Source organism: Lygodium microphyllum, chromosome 29, assembly GCF_053477565.2.
Source record: "Lygodium microphyllum isolate KBCC chromosome 29, Lygodium_microphyllum_v1.1.10, whole genome shotgun sequence".
Classification (NCBI taxonomy): domain Eukaryota; kingdom Viridiplantae; phylum Streptophyta; class Polypodiopsida; order Schizaeales; family Lygodiaceae; genus Lygodium; species Lygodium microphyllum.
In genome coordinates, this window is record NC_141163.1 from 108666166 (window position 1) to 108689773 (window position 23608).

The 23608-nt window shown below is 37.1% G+C and overlaps 1 protein-coding gene across 1 annotated transcript; it reads left to right on the top strand.

Annotated features, from left to right (window-relative positions):
* Positions 1–7567: 7567 nt before the first annotated feature.
* On the top strand, positions 7568–22335 carry LOC148011008 (protein neprosin-like). The gene is made up of 7 exons (XM_087671605.1): positions 7568–7813; positions 8140–8226; positions 8534–8857; positions 9238–9420; positions 9942–10004; positions 10185–10331; positions 21925–22335. The coding sequence occupies exons 1-7, from the start codon at positions 7568–7570 to the stop codon at positions 22333–22335; spliced, it is 1461 nt and encodes a 486-aa protein (XP_087527731.1).
* The last annotated feature ends 1273 nt before the right edge of the window (positions 22336–23608 follow it).

The following is a 23608-nucleotide window of genomic DNA, read 5'->3' on the forward strand; positions in this document are numbered from 1 at the left end:
GAGAAGAGAGGAAAAATGGTATGTTGCTCAACTTTTGGGTCAAACTGATTTCGTGAGAAAAAAAACCAAAATTGAAAATTCCCCAAAAAAATGGAAAAAATACAATGTGAGAGAAACTCAAATTTTGTATACTATTCATTCTTCCTCTTTTTAATCCCCCACTACCTCTTCTTTTACTAAAAAACCCAAGATTTGGAGAGAAAAGATTCACCCTCAATGGATGTCAACATCTAGCCTTCCTATTGGACAATCCAAAAGGCCCACATCTTAAACTATATTATTTTTAAGGGCCCATTTATGAGTTCATTTTTTTTCCAAATGGGAGCATAAAAAGTTGAGAAGATTTGTGAATGGAAGTAAAAGAATGACCAAGCTAGAAGCATGTCTTATAGAAAGACATCCAAAAATACATTTTTTTACAATACATGTCATAAGAAGAGGATTTTAGAGAAAAAATGTTATTTTAGAAGAAAAAATTATCAAATTTTGGGTTACTTTTTTTGACACCTAGTGGAACTCACCTAACATGGGGTGGTAAAAGTAGGGGAGGAGGGGTAAAAGGCAACATAAGGGAGCAAGCCTATAAGTGGTAAGAACAAGGAAAAAAAGGGAGTGGATAAAATGAGCACACCGCCCCCTCTCCCATTGGTCCACCTCAAATCTCTTGTCATTAGAAGACTCATTAACTCTTAAGCTAAAGGGCCCCTTTTGAGTCCATATTCCCCCTAAAACGAATCATAGCCTCCATCTCACGCTTCAAGATTTAAAAAAGGTCTCCAATGTCTTCTAATATCGAGGGCGCAGTTAGGGGATTGCCCTCCAACAGGCTTATCAACTGGGGTCCTCTTTCCATTGTATGGCCACAAACTCTTCTTACACACCATAATAGGTGCATTACTTGGGATGGGGACCGACACATCTCTATGGATATTTCTAGGACACATTTAATATTATTGAAGTTTATTTCAATTAGATTTTGATTGCAAAGCATGATTGGTACACACTTTTCTCACTATTCACTCAAAGTCCAAGATCATTTGATCAATGGTTTTTAATTGAAACTCACTGAAGTGTTGCACATGGTTTATAAAGAAGCAATGTTTTCGTCGAACTGCAAGTTACACTGAGTACAAGGACAATACAAGGACATGGAACGTGCTATTTGAGATATGCCTCTTAATCTCGAACATCACAATCCTCATCATTGTCCATTTTCTCTATGTCACAGTGGACAATATACTTCTCTCTCAATTCATTACTCCCTCTCTTTCTCCCTCTCCTTCCCGCCTTCCCTTTGTAGTTTTGTTTAGTTCTCTTTTTGCTTCTTCCTCTCTATCTACATATATCCCGTTCTCGCTCTCTTTCTCCCTCTCTCTCGTCTCTCTCTATTCCTCTCTATCCATTTTTTTAGTGTCCTTTCCTTTATTTCTCTCTCATTCTCTCCACATATATATATATATATCCCTGCCTCTCTTTGTATGTATATTTTTTTGTTTCTCTCTCTATACGTAGATACATACACACACATATATATTCTCTCTCCCTAATCTGTCTCTCTATTCTTCATTCTTTTCTTTATCTCCCTCCCTCTCTTTATTTTCCTTTCTTATATTTATTTTTATCTCTCTTTATTTCTCTTTCTCTATCTTTTTATTTTTATCTCTCTCCCTCCTTCCTTCTATTGCTCTATTTCTCTTTATCTTTATTTGTCTTTGTTTTTTGTTCTTTTCCTCCCTCCTCTCTCTCTCTCTCTCTCCCTTCGCATCTTTATGTCTCTCTCCCCCCTCTCCCTCCCTCTTTATCTCTCTATCTCTTCATCCCTCTCCTTGTTTCTCCCTTCCCTCTCCCCCCTCTTTGTTTCTCTCCTTCTCTCTCTCTTTCTCTCCCTACCTCGCTACTTTTCTCTCTCTCCCTCTTCGTTTATCTTCCTCCTTTTCTCTTTCTCTCTCTATTTCTATCGCCCTCCCTCTCTCTCTTCATCTCTCTCTTTCCCCCTCTTTCTTTGTTTCTCTACCTCTCTCTCCTTCTCTCTCTCTTTCTCTCCCTTCCTTCCTCTCTCTATTTCTCTCTCTCTCTCCCTCCCTCTCTTTATCTCTCTCCCTCTTTGTTTCTCTCCCTCTCCCTCTCCCTCCTCTCTCTCTCTCTCCCGCCCTCTCTCTTAGTGATGCTATTAGCGACTGCATCAATTCACATAAAAAATGACTATCACTATCTCTTTATTTCCTTGTAGTAAGAATGCATCAAAATTTTCCATTAATATTCCCCCTCATCCCTTGCAATATAAATACTTCATAAGATGTGCAAGGAGTCAAAGATGAGATCCAAGGTGCATGAGCCTTTACAATGTGAGGGAACCCTCTTCTTGAAATATTAAAGGTATACTCTACTTTCTATATTTTAATAATCAATGGTTTGTATTTAAAAATTTTCTTTGTTTAGAGATTGTGATTTAGACTTAGAATATTTGTTCCTTTTTTTGTACTATAAGTTTTTTGTTTTTTCTTTCTAGTTTTTGTTTATTATTGTTTAGGTAGTAGACCCTGAACTCTAAACCATGAATAATATTTATCCAATAAATATACCAAAGGAAGATTGGAGATGAGATAATAGATATATTTTTTATTTTAGGTGGGTGGCATCAAATTGCTTATATAAATGCTTGATAGATATGATGTATTTAGTTTACAATCTTCTCTATTGATACCTCTCAATACATTTTGAGTTGTGCTCTCTCATGTTTCTTCTTCCCCAAGCTATGTATGTATATTTTTGCAACCCTACTTCCAACAATTGGTATCTGAATAGGCTTCGACCTCTTGGGTAGAGTTGCTAACACCCTTTGTGTGATTTTCTTAGATTGAGATGAGATTTCATGAGTATTTTTAGATCAACAAAGATTGTTGCTAATCCATTAAGGGCTTGATATAGTTATATTTTGTATTCACATTTGTTTTGGCCTCTATTTGCATTATTACCAGTAATTCATACACCTTTGAAAGCACTTAATTCTACAAGAGTCCCTAAAGTCTCCTTTTTACTGCTACATTAGCATATGTTAGTTTTTTTCATATTTTTCTTTATATAGGTAGATTTTGTATCAAGTTAATCAATAGCCATCGCTAGCAACAATGAAGCATTCCATATGTTGGCTATTGAGGATAAGTTTGGATAGAGCAAACTATAAATTGCAGGCTTATATGATGTGTCATGTGTTGCTTGCAAAGGGGCTTTAGAACATTGTGTATGGAATTGAAAAATGCCCTTGTGGTATTTCAAAAGTTGTAAATGTAGTAAATAACAATAGAAACAAGTGTTATGGATGCTATGGATTCTAGTTGCTCTAGTTAATGCTAAAGCACAACTATTACTTACTCCTAAGCAAATTTGTTGGGATGGAAGAGATGCGAATACTCATGATTTGATTTTAATTGCATTTTTTGTCAAACAAACCATTGATCATACATGTTCACTTATGTAAGTCAGCTAAGAATACTTGGGATATAGTTGCACATTTGTATAAAGGAAGAAATGAGGCCCATGTTGTTGACTTGTGTAAGCAGCTAGATCATAGTGAACATATGGATTAAGATTATTCCATTAAAATATTTTTAACAAATAAAAAAAATATCAATGATTAGTTGATTGTTGTGCAAATGAGATTTTGACAAATAGTTCACTTGTGTAGATTGGTCTCAATGGTCTTCTTAATTCTCATCATGGCAAAAAGAAGCAATCTTTTTTTTCTTAAATAGACATATAAAAATAGGTTTTATCAAAAAATTTGTAAAGGTAAGAAATATCCAACTTTATTATTTGTAATCATATTTATTTTCCAATAATACAAATGCAAAAAAGAAGTTGTGACATATAATTTTGCATCTACTCTTCATTTGATGATAAAAGGCAATCCAAATGCTTTCTCATTTGATGGTTGGTTTTTATTTTTCTACAAGCAAAATAATCTTGACAAAACAACTCTATTATGTATGTAGTAGATCAACCTTTTGTGGCTAGTTTGAAAGGTAAAGGAAAATGTGCATTTTCTATTAGTAAGTAGAAATCTATAAATACTACTCAAACAAAGAGGATTTATAATGATGGGAAATACTTGAGAATAAAATAGATTGCATATACTATAAGTCAAAAGATCATATCATCAAGGATTGTCCTAAATTGGTTGCAAAAGAGGCCAAGAAGAAAGAGGCTAGCATGGTTGTTGCAGATGCCTCTCCTTCTAAGTATTAAACTACAAATGTTATGTAGGATACATAGTGGGCATTTAGTGCATAATACAACTATTGATCTTCTTTATATGATTCTTACATGTTTGTTGTGGATTCAAGTGTATGGCACTTTGACAATGATGCATTAAGCATAATCCTTCTTTCAATCTTTTTTAAGAACTGTATCATGGAGCACACATAGCCCAAATATTTACGGGACTCTCTTCCATGCGACCTTTATTTCATTATCTTTGATTAGTTGGGGCATACTTAGACTCTTTGTCTTGATTCATATGAAGTGTATGTGGAAATAGTCTATAATTTGGCCATGACAATATATAAGAAATACAAATTATCCCATCTTCAAATGCTTGCAAATATTGAAAGTGGATCAAGATGGCTTTACTTTATCAAGGCCTAACATTATGTAAGCATAAGTTAGTGTTGGGTCTTACATTCAACAATAAAGCCACATAATCAAATCCTTGTCCCCTTGCTAAATGTCAAGAGACAAGAATGTGTTGATTAATGACCAGTTTAACTCTAAGAAAGAGTACCAAGAGATTACAAGATGACATCATTCTTGAAGAGCTAGAGCATCAACCATAGTTCATATAAATCTAAAAAGCTATATAAGAATGCTCTTAATTTTAGTGTAATTTGAATTGTGGTTTTAATAATAAAATAGTTGAATTGTTAATTAAGTTGGGAAGTGGTTTATTAATCTTGTGTCTTTTTAACTTAAAGTTTTGTAAACTTTTTATTAGTGCTAATATATTTTTTATGTATGTAAGGCAATGAAAAGGAAGAGAAAGAAGCAAAAACAAGTGAGTCTAATGGTTTTAATAAGGAAAATGGATAAGACACACTTTCTTAGGTTGCAATACTTGTACTTTGTAGTCCAAGCCAAACTTTGGGATCTTTGAGCTTGCATATCTAGTATGTAAGCCAAACTTTTACTTCCAAAGCACTATGTACAATCACATGCATATTATAATTTAAAACCAGATATTAAATGGCTATTCTCATTCTTGCTTTATGTTCTCATTGAATATTTTCTTCTGTAAAGCTATCTTATTGTATGTAGATTTTTATAATATGTGAGTTCTATTCATACAAGCAATGTCCAATGAACACATAAGAAGAGACAAGAAGAAACTAGGGAGCTGCTTGTTATTTGTAATATATACACAAATCTAGAAATAACCACACTTCTCTCATTATTAGCAAAAATAGTTGGGTCTTTTTGCAAAAATGTGTCTTTTTTCCCGTACCTTATCTTTTTGCAAAAATAACCACACTTCTCTCACTATTAGCTCCTTGGTCTTTTCTTTCCCACAAACCCCACACTTATTTGTATGTTTAAAATGTGTTATGTGAAAATTGCATATGAAATGCATTTAAATTTGCATTTAATCTCACATGAAAATTGTAGTTGAAATGCATTTAAAAGCACATTTAAAATCACACTTGTTATTTGGAATATATACACAAATCTAGATACATGGACTTTGATGCACACTTAGGCTTGCTTATAGTAGATGTACCCATCATTTTTTTTAAAAAGTTCATAAATTACATTTAATTCGCCTTCTATGAGCCTAATTTCTTTTAGTGATTGTTGTTGAGATTATTTGAGTGCCTTATAGTCAATTATTTGTTTGACTACTAAGAGGAAAATATGGGGCTAATGACGATGAGAGACATCTAGTGATGCTAGACTAAATGTCCGACTAGGGGTGATTTAGGCTAGACTAGGAGTGATTTAGGCTTTATTAAGCTAGGCTTCTGTGTGTGTGTGTGTGTGTGTGTAATTATGCATATAATAACAAAGAAAAAAAACAACAAAAACCTATAGTTAACAAGCTACATTGCCTTTAGAGAATGAAGTGAACATCTTTTTGGAGGTAACAAGCAAGAAATAGAATAAAATATGCAAAAAAATGAAGAGAGGTTAATGTTTTTATCTCAAGCTATGGTGTGCAAAGCTTTCATATGTATGTGTTTTTAATTAGTATGGGAATATCCTTGGGTATGCACATCAATAAGACCGTAGATATATACTAATACTTGTCAATATGATCACTTGATGGAATGATTGTTGGCATATACATTGGTATAAATTGATGGACATTCCAATGCATTTACATCTAAATTTAGAATCAGAATACCTTCATCTCTTGTAATAGTTGCCAACCTCAAGAAACCTAAATACCTTTTCCGGTCCATTGCCAAATTTGACATCTCGTAAATATATTTAGTCCACAATAATATGTTGATTTTCAAAAGTGATGTCAAATGTTAGACACTACTACCTAAATAGAAATTAATGTTGCTTTCTTGAGTCATTTATATGTTTTGGCATCTTGTTAAGTCACTCATCTTTCTTGTCCGTAGTTACTAAATTTAATTAAAATGCATTATTGTATAGTGGACTGATGTACAATTTTTTTTTTCCAGAGTCCATTCGATGCTCCTTTGTGGTGGGACGAGGTTTCAGATGGCGAGGATCTATGGCTCGCCCTCGAATCCGTGGAGCACACATCCTCTTCTTTTTTGGTCATTTGATTTATGTAGGCATTCTTTATGTACTATCTTATTATCATCCTTTGTATCTTGCCATGATTGTACCGCCGCTTTCATTATGCGATCTAGTATTTATTTTATGTATCAATCTTATGGACTCAAGTACACTTTGCCTTCATGGAGACGAGCATTGTATACTTTACTATAACTCTTTTGTATGGCCCAGATAAAGCAATATATAGTGCTATTTGTGGCAGGGCAACTTGATGCCCTGGCACCAAAAAAAAAATCCCTATAACCATCGCTATTAGTGTCGCAAATTTACTGCACGAGTCGCTATTAGCGTCACAGTTCATTGCTATATGTGTCGCTAATACTGACGTTTTTTGCGACGACGGGGGCAAATTTTTTTATGAATATTTTCGTCGCTTTGAACGTCGATATGAGGTCTGTATCTAGTAGGGACTGAAAGAAAATTGTACTCTCGCCATGATCTAGAAGTGAATGGTAGGAAAAGCTCAATTAATCCTTAAGACTCTCATCGTAAGATATTAAAGTGAGAGGTAGTTACGTATAGTAGTAAGGAATGGGCTAGCGATGAGCAAGAAAAAGTGCAGGTTTAAAATTGATAACCAGCTTTGGACACTCACTAACTATAGGGTATTGCAGGAGACTGCAGTTCTGTCGGTCGATGGAGATTGCATATATATATATTTATATTTATATTTATATTTCAGAGAAAGATAGATGAAATTGCGTGGGATTTCAAGTCGCGACGATATTGAGGGCTCAAGGTGATGCGACTGACTTGCGTTAATATGGGCGCTACTGCAAAGGCGCTTGTGTATCTATTGTTATCATTAGTCCTGTTAACGCAGTACTCGATTAGCTCCGACAATTATATTCCTGAGGGATTATCTGCAACAGATGATCATCATCATATGATCAGGTACGAAGACGAGGACATGGATGCCTTGACGGGCAAGTTCAGCGAGCTTGAGATCGCGCAAGCGCGGCTCCAACTTGCCAACCTCAGTAACAGGCCGTCCCTCCGAAGCATCCAGGTAACAAACACTACTCTGATTCGCCCTGTCTTTTTACTAGGTAGGATTGATGATTTACTGCCAAGCATATAATCACCGCAAATTCTTCGCAGGCTAATCATGTCACTAAACGTTTTCTTACATGCCGATGAGGATGCCTCGATTAAACAATCGTCATTTTCTTTACACATTACTCTAGCCATATATATCACTGATCACATCCTCAATTAAGCCGCAATTATAAATTGTACACGAACCTCATTATAAAATATTATGTCGACACTGGATGATACCAGTCAATCAGCTTCCTTTATATTTATTGACACATAAGTAATTTTGTATGACAGAGCCCAGACGGGGACATTATCGATTGCGTTCCCCGCGACAAGCAACCGGCTTTCGATCACCCACTTCTCAGGAACCATACTTTCCGGGTAAGTTCATTTTCTTATCACTAATCGATGCGTTTTCGACGTACTCTTCTCATCTTCTGACTAGAGATCTTTTTTTATAATGCGGTCGTTATGTATCATACTGACTATATCCAACGTTAGGCTTGAGGATTCCCTAGGTTTTTAAGATTGTGAGAAAGGGAATATCTTCGATCTTTTATTTTATGATTGATTATGATGACTTGTAAGAAAAGCTTCCAACATGAATACTCCGTGACTTGGTCATAATAGAGTGCGGTCTCTGACTTTCCGCTAAATTTGTCTAATACAATTACAATAATATTTACAGGAGTGCCCGGCCTCCAAGCCAAAGTTGGCCTATCGTCAAGCGAAGTCGGAGGAGGCAGCCAGCGATAATATATTAATGGGCATCAGCCAAGTGTGGCACACGACAGGGATCGGTTGTCCCAGGGGTTCAGTGCCCATACGCAGGGCAAGGCTGTCTGAGATCCTCCATCACCAGCGTGCCATGCAGGCCGCAGCTGCTGCACATCGACGACGTCCGGTATCATCATCGTCGTCATCGCCATCAGCATCTTCGTCGTCGTCGGCAATCGTTGAGAGCCTGGCTGTCGGATCCGACTTCATCCTTGGTCCAAGCTCTGAGATAGCGGTAAAATCATCTCCGATATTCTCATATCAATGCAGGTTCATCCATCGTATCTCGACTATTAACCATTTCATTGCAGTCGATCTCTCTTTCTTGTATCGTGCCTTCGCTATTGATGACAATTCATATTACATACGAGCAAATATAGTTACAAACCAATATCTACAATCGCACATAGTACATAATTATAGAATAAGGCCATAACACGTACGTCGTGTGATCTAAAACCTTAGTAGTTATGGAATAATTGTGCGTCTTGTAATAGACTGACAAGCCAATAACATACTATTATTAATGTTAGAAGCGCTGGATGAATAACACACATATATTGCATGTTCGTTTGTTCATATATTGCCATATTGTTTGTTTGTGTTTTTGGGTAGTGGGCTGGCGCAACTTATGTCGCAGGCAGTGACGAGCATCACAAGTGGATATTGGGAAGCCAAGTGCGTTTGCAAACGTGGGGACCGCATGTGGAGCCCCAGGATTACAGCAAGTCCCTCGTGCGACACGTGGCTGGCACGGGCACGGCGTATGATCTCGACGTTGTGGAAGCCGGTTGGATAGTAAGATCATCACCCCACGCGGAATTAATCTAGCAGCTCCAATTTCTTCCTTCACCATCTCAAATTGCCTCATTGCTCATCACCTCTATTTTCAATAAATGAGATAAAAATCCATAATCTCGTTTTGAAATGAATGAAAGTATCATGTTTTCATGTAATTGCACATGGCACATATTCTGGCATGTAGGAGAGGCATTTGTGGCAAGGTACTAATAAAAGCATTGTGTCTTGATGGCATAGATGGTTGACATTTATGAGTTAATTTCAAAAATATCAAGGATCATTTGTTACCTCAACTTCTTAACTTTTGCTCCCAATCTTCAAAAATCGGAATGTTTTTATTTTTTAAAATCATTCTATTTTAACTCTCAAGAAGGCCCATTCCTTATAACTTGATAGAGACTATTATTTTTTTAAAACTCAAAAAATGAATTATTCTTTGTTATGTCCAAACTCATTCAACTCTAAATATAGCTCACATGACTCTGTCTACAAATCTTTGGTGGTTGGTTTCTTTGTAGGTGTACCCTTCTCTTTTTGCAAATGAACATCGCAATTGGACCCGTTTTTATACCCTCTGGACTGTAAGATTACATTTTCCTACATCATACAAAGCTTTAAATCAAGTGTAAACTAACTCATACTATATAGGTCTAACAATGCATGTTTTTTATGCCATTACCTAATCCTTGTATTAAATCATTTGTAGGCTATGATAACTTGCTTCAAAGCACTTGACTATTTCGCCATTTTGATAATGCTAGACTGATTACTACTATAGCACTGGATGTTACAACCTAGTGTGCCCTGGTTTTGTTCAAGTAAGCGACAAGTGGGTTGCAGGAGCAAGTATACAAGATCTATCAGTTTATGGTGGGGCCATTCATGACAATATATTCACCCTATGGCAGGTTAGTGTGGGACATAAACACTTACAAGTTTCTTACATTATATTTTATGTTTTAACAAGAAATGTAACCAATGTTTGCAAAATTACTTGACTTATCCAATATGAAATAAAATGATTACATGGAAATAAAAGTACAATTTTGCATTTTGTGAATAATAGTCATCTCTTTAAAGACATCCCATTTCATGCTGATATGTAGCTATATACATACATGTCATGCATAGTAGACACCAATATACATGAATGCACTATGTATGATACTTTATGGAATTTGGAATTTCTTAATTCCATAGTTAGCTTTCCAAGTTTGCAAAAGTAATATGCATCAACGAATCATCAGCATATATTAAAGGCCAAAATGGCATGCAACCAAAATGTTGACTACAACTTAACCATGGTACATCTCACCCTCAAGCATAAAGAAACCTATATATTACATGCATTCAAGTGCTATTTAGAAAACTCTCTACTTACATGTATGAGCTAGAACTACAAGGAAGTAGGCCTAATGAGAGGCAAACATGTGCATTTTATGAATTAAGAGAAAAATTTATAGGCACCTCTACAAATCCATGTCTATAACCATGTTACATTTGCATGTGTTAAGTGTAAATATAAATGTGCTTATAGACATGTTTTTTTCTACTATTTTTAAAAACCCAAGAAGTTGGTTATAGAATTGTAGCTCCATTTTGAGCTACATGTGCAACCAACTCCCGTTTCAAGCTACATGTACAACCATGCAATTGGCTTCTCCATATGTTTTTCTTCCTATAAATATTTGTGTCTATTGCGAGTAAAATATTATAACCAATGTTGGACAAGCTTTAGAGTAGAGATGGAGTTGGTGGTCTTTCGAGCTTGTTTTCAAATAAGAAGAACCTCTCCTCTTTATCATAATAGCTATATTGGCAGACCTCACTCAAGAACACACACTTTAGATTGGGCATCATCAATTGGTCCAATATGTGAGCAAGTCAAGCATAAAGCATTTTGCTATCATGTCACTTAATGAGACCATATGGCATGCAAAGAGAATGCAACAAATGAAACACACCAATGGGCATGACCCCATGGTAGCAAACATAAGAAAGTGGCATTGACTTCTAGAGAGGGGAAAGATTGAAAAAAGCCATATTTAAGGTGAAATAGTAGTGAGAAGCTTGACACATGACACATAACACTTGTGGCTAGTAGTAAAGGGAGACATATCTACAAGCGATAACCGTTATCAACTATAGGAGGGAACAATGCATGAGGGAAAGTACGGCCCTAGGGCTTGAAGGGCTTTGATTTTAAAAATTCCTAAGACACCCTATCATAGGTTCTATTGAAGTCCATCTTAATAATCATAAGCTATTCACCTAGCATACCTACATATTCAAGTAGTGTGGCGAAATTCAAGATTGGATATTGAATGCACCTACTAAAGACAGAGTCATTTTGTTATGGGTGCAAGAGATCTAGTAGCACAGGTTTTCTTCTCCATGAGATAGCCTTCACCAATATTCTATAGACGGTATTCTTCATGATTAGGGGGCATTGATAATTTGGGCATGTCCTCTGCATAACCTTAGAGATTGCTTTTATCATCCCCTCATAGACATTGAATTTACTTCTCCACGAGATGGCTATCACCAATATTCTATAAGTAGTATTCATCATGAATCGTGATTGGGCCGCATCAATCATTTGGGCATACCCTTTGCATTACCTTAAGAATGAATTTTATCAACCTATCATAGACATTGGTTGATACTTCACCTTCCACTCTAAACTAGTTGAGGAGTGTACATAAATTTTTAGCCAACACTCTCCAAAATACTTGAAAGAATGTCACCAAAAATTTGTCAGGGCCTAGAGTTTCTCTTTATCGTATGGGAAATAATGTCAAGCGATTATTCTATAAAAGGTCTAGCATGCTTTGAACCTTGGCCTTCATGAGATCATTATTATTAGGAATGATCCAATTATGCAAGAGAGATCATTGTCAAAAACCTTTTGCAATGCTACCACATCATTTGATTGTAGAATACTATCATTCTCAATGTTTCTAGCATCATTATTAGTTATGCTAGCATACACACACTCTCTCTCTCTTGTGCTTGCTTTTGAATGCATTGAAGAAAAATTACTCCTAGCCCCCTAAGCCTCACCCTCAATCTACAACTAATTTTTTTATTTGTAGACTAGTAGCATTAACTTTTTTATTTTCTTGAATAAGTAGGTAATCTTTAACACCTTGAAGTAACCAAAGAAAAATTGGATTGTCAATACCAAGAGCAAGATTAACAAACACATTGTTGAGAAACACAGATCTTGAACATGGTTTAGCTATGGAGAATAGAATACATAGACAAGAGACAATTACTATTACTCAAGTGAATTAGGTTTCAAGATTAAGTGCTTGGACTCATAAACACAATCTTGAGTAGGACATGACAAGGACATATATTGGAAGTAAAAAGTACAATAGCATTGCATTGAAATAAGAACCAAGTACATGCTTATATAGCCTTTGGGTTGTTCCACTCTCCTCACTGTGCTTATGGGATACAAAGCATCTCTTCCTAGAGCATACATTATTTGTCATATCTTTCAAAGCCTCCCCTCAAATGATGAGTTCCTACACTTGTTGGCTTTTGCCCCCCGTACATGATGACATTGAGCATTCTCTAATTCATGAACTGATTTTGATGGTTACCATTCTGCACCTGTTGTGCTCTTTTCCTATGGAAACATTCACTGGCCATGTGCCTACCAGTCTTACCACAATAATGACATGTGACCCGATCCTTGTTATTGGTGTTGAATCCTCGTCCACATCCTTTTGCTCCATAAGTTCCCTTGGTGTACAAGAGATTGTCCTTTGATATGGTTTCTTTTACATCCTTATTTTAAAGTTTACTTTCTCCATCAATTAGAGAATGCTCAATGTCTTTGAGTGAGAGATTAGGAACACTACTTAGGGTAGACATAAGGTTCTCAGATGGTTCTTGATTTACACTTGCTAGTAGCACCACTATGGCTTCATCCTTATCTATGTTCTTCTTTAAAGTTGCAAGTTGATTTTTTAGGCTCTTAAACTTATTAATGTGCACGGTCGTAGAAGAACTATCCTTTACATCTAGCTTATAAAACTGCATGAGTAATTTTACTTTTGAGTTTTTAGCTTGAGTTCCAAAGATCCTATCAAGCTCATCCCATGTCCTTTTTGCATCTTTGATGCCAGAGATATGGTGCAATACATCATCAGATAGTCCCCAAGAAATGATGCCTAGAGCCTGTAAAATATTACACGGCGCAACGAACAGAATCTGAGAAAGAGATAGAGAGTACACAACAGATAAGAGGAGAATCAGTAAATTCTTTAACTTCAAACAACTGATACAAAGATGGCTCTGTCCACCCGTGCGCTTCCACTATGTGAAGCTTAGATGGCGATCTAGACAGAAGATAGGTGAAGAGCTTAAGGCTAGCTGGAACAACAACTCTGACTAGGTGAAAGATAAGTGAGAGATGGCTGCGAAGGGGTTTAGCTTTTATAGCCCGCGAAGGTCGTTAGGTCGGCCTGCTGACTGACCTACCATATGAGCCTCCACTAGTCGTCCAGGGAATATTCCCTTTACCATCGGGTTGGGGGCGCTGTCCCCGAACCCCCGCCAGGGGGGCCACTGGCCCCCCTGGGACCCCCCAGCCAGGGGCCGCTTCCGCAGCCCCCGGACCCCACAATAGGGGCCCCTTTTAACTCCCTTACACCGCAACTCGATGCAATGAGCCTCGGGTCGCTACCAGCTTAACCACTCCGTCTAACCCAAAGATTAGACCCACAACAGTCACCTTTTTGCCATCCGGTCACATAGACCTCATTTGATATACAAGTCAGGACTCAACCAATGCCCGGGCTCACATTTGGCTTCTCCTCATAATGGGGGCCTTACAACTTTGAGCACCATGGATCATTAGTAGCACCTAATGAGGGTGGGGCAATGATCATATCTAACAGAGCCTTGTTGTTCATCTTTTTCCACTCTTTTGTCTTGAGGTGGAATTCTCCAACAAGCCCATCTTCATCATCTTCCTTCTTGCCATCTGCATCTCCTATATCATCCTCAAATAGATCCCAGATGCCTTTTCTCATGAGATGGTACATTTTTTTTTCTTTTTAGGTATGAAAGCCTTCATCATTGAATTTGGTTATTTGCTCAAGTTTTGAGATTTTGAAGGAGGTCTTACTGCAAGTATACTCAAGAAGTGTCTATCCTTTTACAATGAGATTGAGGCTTACAAGGGATTTAATCAATTGGGCATTCCATATAAAAAATCTTCACATTTGTCATTGCAAGAACTGAAGTAAAACCAACAAACCAGATAGTATTAAATGTGCCGAAAAAACACGTGCCAACAAGCATTAGATTGGCATCAAAAGATACTATCTATGAAAAACTTGATAGCAAGCTTGATGATGCTTGATCTTCAAGTGGTTTTCTTTATCTTCAGGTGGACTACTCCAAATCTTCTGCTTGAGGGTTAAGTTGCTAGGAATTGATCAGATCTGAGTAACAGAGGGTTAATTGAGCTTGAGCTTGGTGGCTATGGATGCTTGGTCTTCTCTTGAATCTTTTTCTTACTGACTTGGAGGGAAAATCTTGCCGGGAACTTTAGTGACTCAGTGAATCAAAGTAGCATGGATTTCTTTGAGCTGAGAGAGGTAAGAAAGTGAAGACATTTTTTAGCTTAAAGCTTAAGGCTATGGTGGACTAGGGTTTTAGAAACAGGTGACTGGTTTTTCATCTACTATAGCTCATACAATAGATCATTCGGAAAAATATTGGATGACAAGTGAGCCTATAGGGTGGGCTTTAAAAGCCCTATGGTCATAGGTTGAATCTACCTCCTCGTGTTAGGAGTTAGGAGTATACGATACGACTAGCGCAGGCACAGATCTAGATAGCGAGGACAAATTTATGCAATCATGCTACAATGTGACACAAAGGAGCACCCTAAGGTGAGGAACAAATCTCCAAAAGGAAGCTTGAAGAGATTTGGCTTATATAAAGAGATATGAGATCTCCAAGCAGGGTAGGTGCAGGCTAGCTATGGTTGCCATGAAGGAAAAAGTGGAGTTAGAGTGAGAAATGAGCTCATGAGCTAACAATGAGCTAACCAGAGATGAAGAGGAGCTAAAGGAAGAGTTTGATGAGCTTGGCCATGCTCACCATGACTCTGATACCTTGTTGAGAAACACGGATCTTGAGTATGGTTTAGATATGGAGGATAGAATACATAGACATGAACCATGATGACATAGACAAAAGACAATGGATGTTACTCAAGTGAATTAGGTTCCAAGATTAAGTGCTTGGACTCATAAACACAATCCTAAGTAGGACATGACAAGGACAAAAAGTACATGCTTATATAGCCTTTGGGTTGTTCCACTCTCCTCACTGTGCTTATGGGGGATACAAAGCATCTCTTCTAAAGCATACATCATTTGTCATATCTTTCAACACACATTACTGCTCTCCCTTGTAAATGAGTAAACAAGTAGTTCTAGATATATTTTGCCCATATCCCTTTTAGAATCTTATCATGGCATCAATGTAATTCTATTAGTTAGAATCGAGAATCATAGCTTGAGAGGTAGTCTCCCCCATATTTCACCAATTGCATCATCATCCAAGTGGGATACATATTTGACTTGATGTATCAAGACATTTGTCCCAATATTTCCCATCCTCTTAAATCATGCAACCACAATCTTGCAATCTATCACACTCTTCATATGCCATGTTCTAGCCTCATCCAAGGTCATGTGATCAACACCTATTTTATACTTCAATAAATACCACAACACTACCCTTCCTCCTAACAAGTTGTAAGTGTATGTTGAGATCACCACCAAATTTTCTTCATTGAGATTGATAGATGCTATCGACCCTTGACCATCTTAATCATGAGCTTTATGTGCCACCTCGCCAAAGATGGTCATGGTACCTTTCCCTTTGGTCCATGCTTCCTAAAACCAATCATATCCCTTCAATGCAACTCAATCCTTGCAACTAGGGTGGGTCTTCACCTTTTAATCATAATAACATCTATTTTGTGTTTCTTCAGTATACCATAGCACAAGGCCTTCTGCTTGTCTACATATATCTGTCACATTCCAATAAAGCAATTTTACATATATAATTAGTTTACTAACCATGAAGCTTTAGATTAAAATAAGCATCCCCATCTAATCATGCATACACATTTTCGTCTCATAGCAGCTTTTGACATAACATCTTGAGAGAGGGTTTGGACTTTCCACTCTTCTATGTCCCCTATTTATCTACATGGCCTTGCTTAACATTCTCTTTGCATTTGTGGGGGAGATCCTTCATTTCCAAGGCTAGGTTGGGTTCTTCTTTGCGTAAGAATTTAATCTATCTTATTGCAAACATAGTTGGGTGGCACGATCAAACTATTGGGTCAAGCATGCTCCCATGAGACACATTATGGGACAACAATGTTTCCTTGTGTCTCTTGAACCACTAGCTTGTTGGTGATTAGCAATTCTTCATCCACTATCCCTTCATGGGGATTCTTGGCTTCTACATGGTTTGCATTTCTATTGGGACATGCTCTAACAAAATGGCCATAAATAACAATTATCAAGGAATAATGCAAACTTAACTTTTGTGACAATGTCAATTCAATTGGCATCCTAAACTTACAACACTTTTGAGACCTTGTACCGATCCCATAAGTTGCATGTGTGTTGTTACACTTTCATGGCACCTAGATTGTTTAAGGGAACATGTAGCACACACACTAGAGACTTTGCTACACCTCCAAGTCCCCCCTTCCAACCAATCAGGTAGGAAGGGGAAGCGTAACAGACAAGACACCTGTATATAAGGAATTTCTCTAAAGCAAAGTTAGAATAGAGCCAATGAGATTAGCAATCAAAACCAACAATTCCTCCAAGCACAAAGTTGCACACTATTGGAAGCCCATGTGAGCAAAGAAGAAGCCTTTTCCAATAGATCATTGTTGATGCAACATGGCTTTTTTCTAGAATGTTGTACATGAACAAACATTCAAACTTAGCCTCATTTGGAATTCATCCCATGAAATACAACTAGACCCTTACAATAGAGTATAGGATGAAGATGCTCTTGAGCTTAGGGGGAGAATGTTATTGGGGGATGCAATGTGGCACAAGATCTTGTGATCCAAGCCCAATTTGTGCATCCCTGTTTCTCAATGGCCTCTATGTTCATATGCTCTTCATGCACAGCTATGATATAGTCCACTTCCATGCCATCCCAGTCTCCTTGAACACCTTCCTCTCTCCTTCACATGCACCATCTCCATCACTTCCAATTAGAGTTGCTTTCTCTACAAACCTCTTACTAGTCAAGTGGGGTAGCAAGCAATGAAAGAAGACTACCACTTGGCAATCATCCATTCCCATCTATCAAATGGGAGTTGATGCCTTGATAGGGCATGTCTACACATTGATGAGATACATGTGATTGGTCAATATGTGGCCTTTCATGGGGCTCTCCTCAAGCTCAATTTCACAATTGAACCTCTAAGAGAACCCTCCTTAAGATCCATATTAAAATCAATCCTGTAAAAAGACTATAATGCATCTCCACCATGAAGCTCACGTAAAAAATTGAGCCTCCAAGAATGACTCGTTGCTCAATCTTAATTCCAAAATTAAACCTCTCAAAGTCTTTTAACTCCTCTTTTCAAGCCCAATTCTAAAATTATGCCTCCTTTAGAGAACCCTAGCTCAACAAGCCAAAAAAGAAAATCATGCAATGGGGCCCATTCTCAAAATTAATCATTTTCCTATCTCCTTCCTAGGCTCAATTTTGAAATAGATCCGCTAGTTACTCTTCATAGGCTCAAAAACTGCATAGGTGTATACATTAGGGATAGGCCCCCATTACCTTTCCTATCCAACCTTAAAAGTAAAAAGTGGGGAGGGGTGGATTGTGGGGAAAATGCATAAAGGTTGTTGTACTCAATATAGACCTTTCTTTCAATGTCTAGGAGCTTATATATTGACAAATTCATAGGCATCACCATTTGTTATACATTATATCACCATCAATGTGCCCTTGGCCACAATGATTCATGCCAAATAAGGCACAAGATCATGTCTCATTAACATTGCAATGTGTAATTCTTATGTTACAAATGCCATTTAGGCTTAGTTAATATAAGAAATGAATAGAACACAAACTATATCTAAACAATGGGGTTCACAATAAACTTTTTTGATACATCGTATAAGAGTCAAAAGAGGGATCATATGACCCTTGCATAAGACATAGGTAGAGGGACCTTTTAGGATTCTTCCCTCACAAGTGACACATCTCCTTTACAATGAGTAAACTCCCTAGGCTTAGCTAGAATGAGTTTCACATTTTAGGCTCTAAAAGCCTTCAATCCTCATAGCTTCTCTATCACTAAGCTAAATCTCAAGATCGAATGCCTAAGAGGCCAACTCATTCCCCCTCTCTTATGAGGCTAAATTTCAAAATTTAGCCTCTCACATCCCTCAAATTTAGTTTTCAAAATTGAGCCTTCTACTCCTCCTCCCTCAGGCTTAATTTCAATGAAATTTGAGTCCTCTATTACTTCCCTCCTAGTTTCTCAATATTTCTATCACTAATAATATTCCTAATGACATTTCTAATATGTTTGTCAATGAACCTTGACTTGGGTTATTCCATATGTATCTAGATATACATGTTAATGCTAGTACAAAGTATACATTGCATATATAAGTTTGGGTCGTTTTTATAGGGTATATTTAAAAATAGTACTTAAGCTAATTGCAAAGTCACCAAATTGGTCTTTAATCTAGTGTGTGCATGATAGTTGCAAGGCATCCCCATGTGTATGCCCTCCTTTGTACTTCTTTGTGTGTTGCATCTATCCTACTCATCCTCTAAATCCTTCTGGTCACTATACTAGACTTTATGAAATTTTCATACAGCTCAAATAGAAAGTTGCATATTTGAAATTCAATGTTTGTGTTATTTGATATTTTTTGAGAACAAAATCAATACAATTTACTAAACAATTTGGTAACAAGTAGGTTGTCTTGGTTAAACAAATTGACTTGACACAAATGGTATAGATACCATCCAAGGAAAATAGGTATTTGTAATGCTAGTATTCATATGAATCGAATGTTTCCTATAGATTTATAAACTTCATGAGCTTTTCCATTGTGCTCAAAGAGTCTACACTCAAAGAGAGAAAGATGAGCAAACCAAAACTAATACCTTTTAGGGCAAAGATGGAATTTCTTTCAAGTGTGATTTTTAATGCATAGAAATCAACCAGGACAAGAGCTTGTTGACAAGTACTAGTAGAAATGAGTTATTGTTAATACCATGAGCTAGTTCAAATGGTTTGTTTCCAGAACCAGAAATTGGGTCAAATTGAGGTATATTATCCCACTCAATATTGTATATCGGGAGAAATTTTTATTGATTTTGAAGGCAAGCATTTGTGTCACAAGCCACTATGCCATGCACAATATACATCTTGCAAATATTTCCCAAAAAAAAAAAAAACAATGTAAAAGTAGTCCCCCCACTACTCATAAACCTCACAAACTAATTTGAGAAAACATTAACATTCATAAAATTTTGGTGATATTCACATTTTTAAAATCTCATGCAAATTGTGCAAACATGGTTGAAATACTTGGAGAGATTGTCAAAAGATCTAGCTAATATTTGGATCCATAGATTGCCATCCATCCAATGCTAGTTTGACTTAAAGCCTCAATTTTCCCATCTCCCTAGTGCCTTCAAATCACTCTCAAATCATGCTCTCTTGGAAATTCCTTCATAGTCTTCTCAGAAACAAGGGTATACTCTACATCTCCATCTAAATAAGCATCATATCTATCATGTCTTAAATCAAATGGAGCATGTATACTATGTGGCATTTGCACATCACTCTTTGAATAGATTTCAAAACCCTTATCATTGTGTCAATGATACTTTTTATCATCTATCCTCGATAATCTTTCTCTTCGATGGTACTGTCATTACAGTGCAAAAAATACATATCCCCTTGGGTCCCCTAGGGATAATCATCAAAGTCCTTGCATGACTCATATGTTGATGTATATATGAAAAAATGTTTGATGGGTAACAACAAATCTTCTATACATACTTTTGTATGTATATCATCCTAGGGGAGTTATTACATGTAAACCCTCTGCATCATGTGCATTTAAGGCCTACTAAAAAATACCCTTATCCATTATTTTTTTCTAAATACAACACACCCTTGTTTATTCCATCTATGAATAACTCCCTTAAATGACATGCTTTTGTATGTCAAAAAATATGTTTAAAACGTATTTTAAAATCCTTTCTTTTTATTCCATGTAATATTATTAGAAGATAAGGAAAATCAATCTCCTATGTAAGGAGAATGAGTCTCCTATGCAGTATAAAGGAAAATTTAGATGAGAGAAAGCAAAAAACCAAATTATATGCAAAGATCTTGCCATGTTATCTCTTGTTGATAGTAGTTATTATATGGCAATTGGTGGAAAAGAATACATATTGGTGGAAAAGAATACATCTTTGAAAATAACAATATTTAAAATGAGCAATTGCTTCCAAAGGGTCATTGTGAGCACTTGGAATGTTAGATGACTATTTGAATAGAAAGAAAAAGATACTTGACCTCAAGAGGTATAAGCCATGCATCCTTGCTCTACAAGAGATCAAGCTTAGAGAGGAGGAAGTAAAGAAGTTCAGCATCCTGGGTTATGTCTCCTTTGTCAAGCAATGTCACAGGGGTAAAAGTGGCTAAGTGGTTTTCGTCAAAGGTGCCTTCTTGTAGGCCCCTAGCAATGGATTGATAATATGAGGATGTAGGAAATGACAAGTATACTCAAATAATACGTGGTGACACATAATTGTAAGGATTTGTGAGCAACCATGTTAAAATATTTTGGTATTAATGTATAAATAGTCTAAAATCTTTTCATAACGATTAAGTAATGCATTGTTGTAGAGGGACTTATTTAGCAACATTAAAAGATTTCCCATTTGATACTCTTAATTAGGTAAATTATACGATTTTGCCCATCGGATACTTTTAGTTATATGAATTATATGGTTCTTTATTATAGTTGCAACTTATAAGATCGTGTTATACTCGGAAGAAAACTCTTGATATCTTTATTAAGGAGAAGACCTAATTATAAAAGAAGGATACAGAAAATACTAGTAAGTCAAAGTGAATGGCCAATATAGCGATACATATTTCTAAAAGTTTTACCATTTTTTTTATTGAAAAAGCAAACAATAGATTTTTTTAAATTCAAAAGAGTATAAATGTTGCGGAAATCTTTAAATATTGTCTGACATACAAAATTCAAATGGGCCGTTGTAAGTTGTGAGAGCGGGCGGCATCCTTGACCCTTTCCAGTTCTTGAATCTTGTTCTGGTTCCGTCGTTTTAAAGGCATGTATGTGAATGAGTGCTAATCATAATAAGTTGTTGGTTTGACTGGATATGCATGCATGATGCGACTGCTGGCGAGTGCAGGATGAAGAGGGAAGCATCTGGCTATCAGTGAACTGGCAGGAAATGGGGTATTGGCCGGCGAGCCTGTTCCGGCACTTGGGGCGCGACAAGGGCGCGGACGTGGCGCAATTTGGGGGGGAGGTGTTTACGGCGATGGGGGAGGGGGGTGGGCCCAAGGTCCCGGCCACGCGCACGCAGATGGGCAGCGCCCACTTCCCCACCGAGGGCTGGGGCAAGGCCGCCTGCGCCATCCTCCCCGCCGTCTCCTCCTCCCTCAACCACTCCTTCGCCCCCCTGCCCATCCCCTCCCTCCACCTCGCCGCCTCCAGGCCCGGTTGCTACAACGCCGATGCCCCCCCCGCCAATCGCACCACCGTCATCTTCTTTGGCGGCCCCGGCGAGTCCTCCTCTTGCATCCCTTCCGGCTTCTAGACTACCTTCCTCAAGTCCGCCTCCTCCACCTTTCTTTTCTCATCACACTCTCGCCTGCTGCGCCTGCGGTCTCCCGCGATGATGCTGCGACTGCACGTCCGCTTCCTTCTTCGCACGACTTTCACTCATGGCATTCCAATGTTTTAAATGTGTTTTCGTATTTTTATATAACATGTCTTCTTAGCCTTACAATGCGTGCTCACACACATCATAACCCAAGTTATATGTAGACAACCATAGAATAAAATTTTAACTACTCTCTCTCTCTCTCTCTCTCAATGCATTTGTTTTCTCCTCAGCCTTCTCTTAGACTTTCATTCACCATTCACATGCATCAACATGCACAATTCATGAGCACAAACATATGCACATACACATTACTTCTTCGCGCTTTCTTATTCGTTGTTTCAACATAGAGACTACTCAAAAGCAAAGAACTAGAACTTTTCTTAATATGACCATCAATATCTTAACACAATATGTTAACATAATGTCATATGTTAACACAGTATGTTAATATGACCATCAATATGTCAATCAAAATCCATTACTTTGTGGGATAAAGTTCTTTAGGTATTTGCAACTCCCTTACCTTGTAAATAGGAGTGCTCAATGTTAATATATAAATGCAAACCCTCTTATTAATAAAAGTGAATAAGCATTAGTTGCATGCGCTCATATGCACGCACACACACACACACATTCTCTCATACTCTTCACATATGTTGTGCACTTAAATTCCACATAGCTTTAAACATATTTCACTTTTCCTCTCTAACTCACATAATCAAATTAGGAACAATTCAAATGCTTAAAAAATAAAAAACAAGAGATAGTGGAATAGGTATGCCATAGGGAGATGACAATTAGTGGCCTTTTGAACCATTACTTACTTTTGTAGGTCTTCATTAAATATCATAAACCTCTTTTAAAACAACGTACGCCACATTACTTTGCATTAGTTTGTGTATGGGACTTTCCTCAAAGCATCCTAAAGCAAGTCCAACTCAAAGGATGTAGACATGGTAGATGGCTTTAATGAGGACGATGGCAAGACAACCAACATTGAACGCAAAGATGTTGTGACTACCCATAAAAGGAGAAGACATATTTCTGCACACACGGAAATGTAGACACTAAATTAATAGTAAATAGACCCGTATCTAGTAAATGTATAAATTTTTCTAGTTAATAACTAGGAATTTTTTTAATTGAAACTAGGTTTTTACTTTTACTAAATACATGTGCCAATCAAGTAAGTGTCTACATGATG

What these genes read in the sequence shown, in the direction of transcription:
- LOC148011008 (XM_087671605.1), top strand. Translation starts at nt 7,568, where the DNA reads ATGGGCGCTACTGCAAAGGCGCTTGTGTATCTATTGTTATCATTAGTC. An exon ending in CGTCCCTCCGAAGCATCCAG is followed by an intron (nt 7,814 to 8,139) that starts GTAACAAACACT and finishes TTTGTATGACAG; the next exon opens with AGCCCAGACGGGGACATTAT. An exon ending in TCAGGAACCATACTTTCCGG is followed by an intron (nt 8,227 to 8,533) that starts GTAAGTTCATTT and finishes TAATATTTACAG; the next exon opens with GAGTGCCCGGCCTCCAAGCC.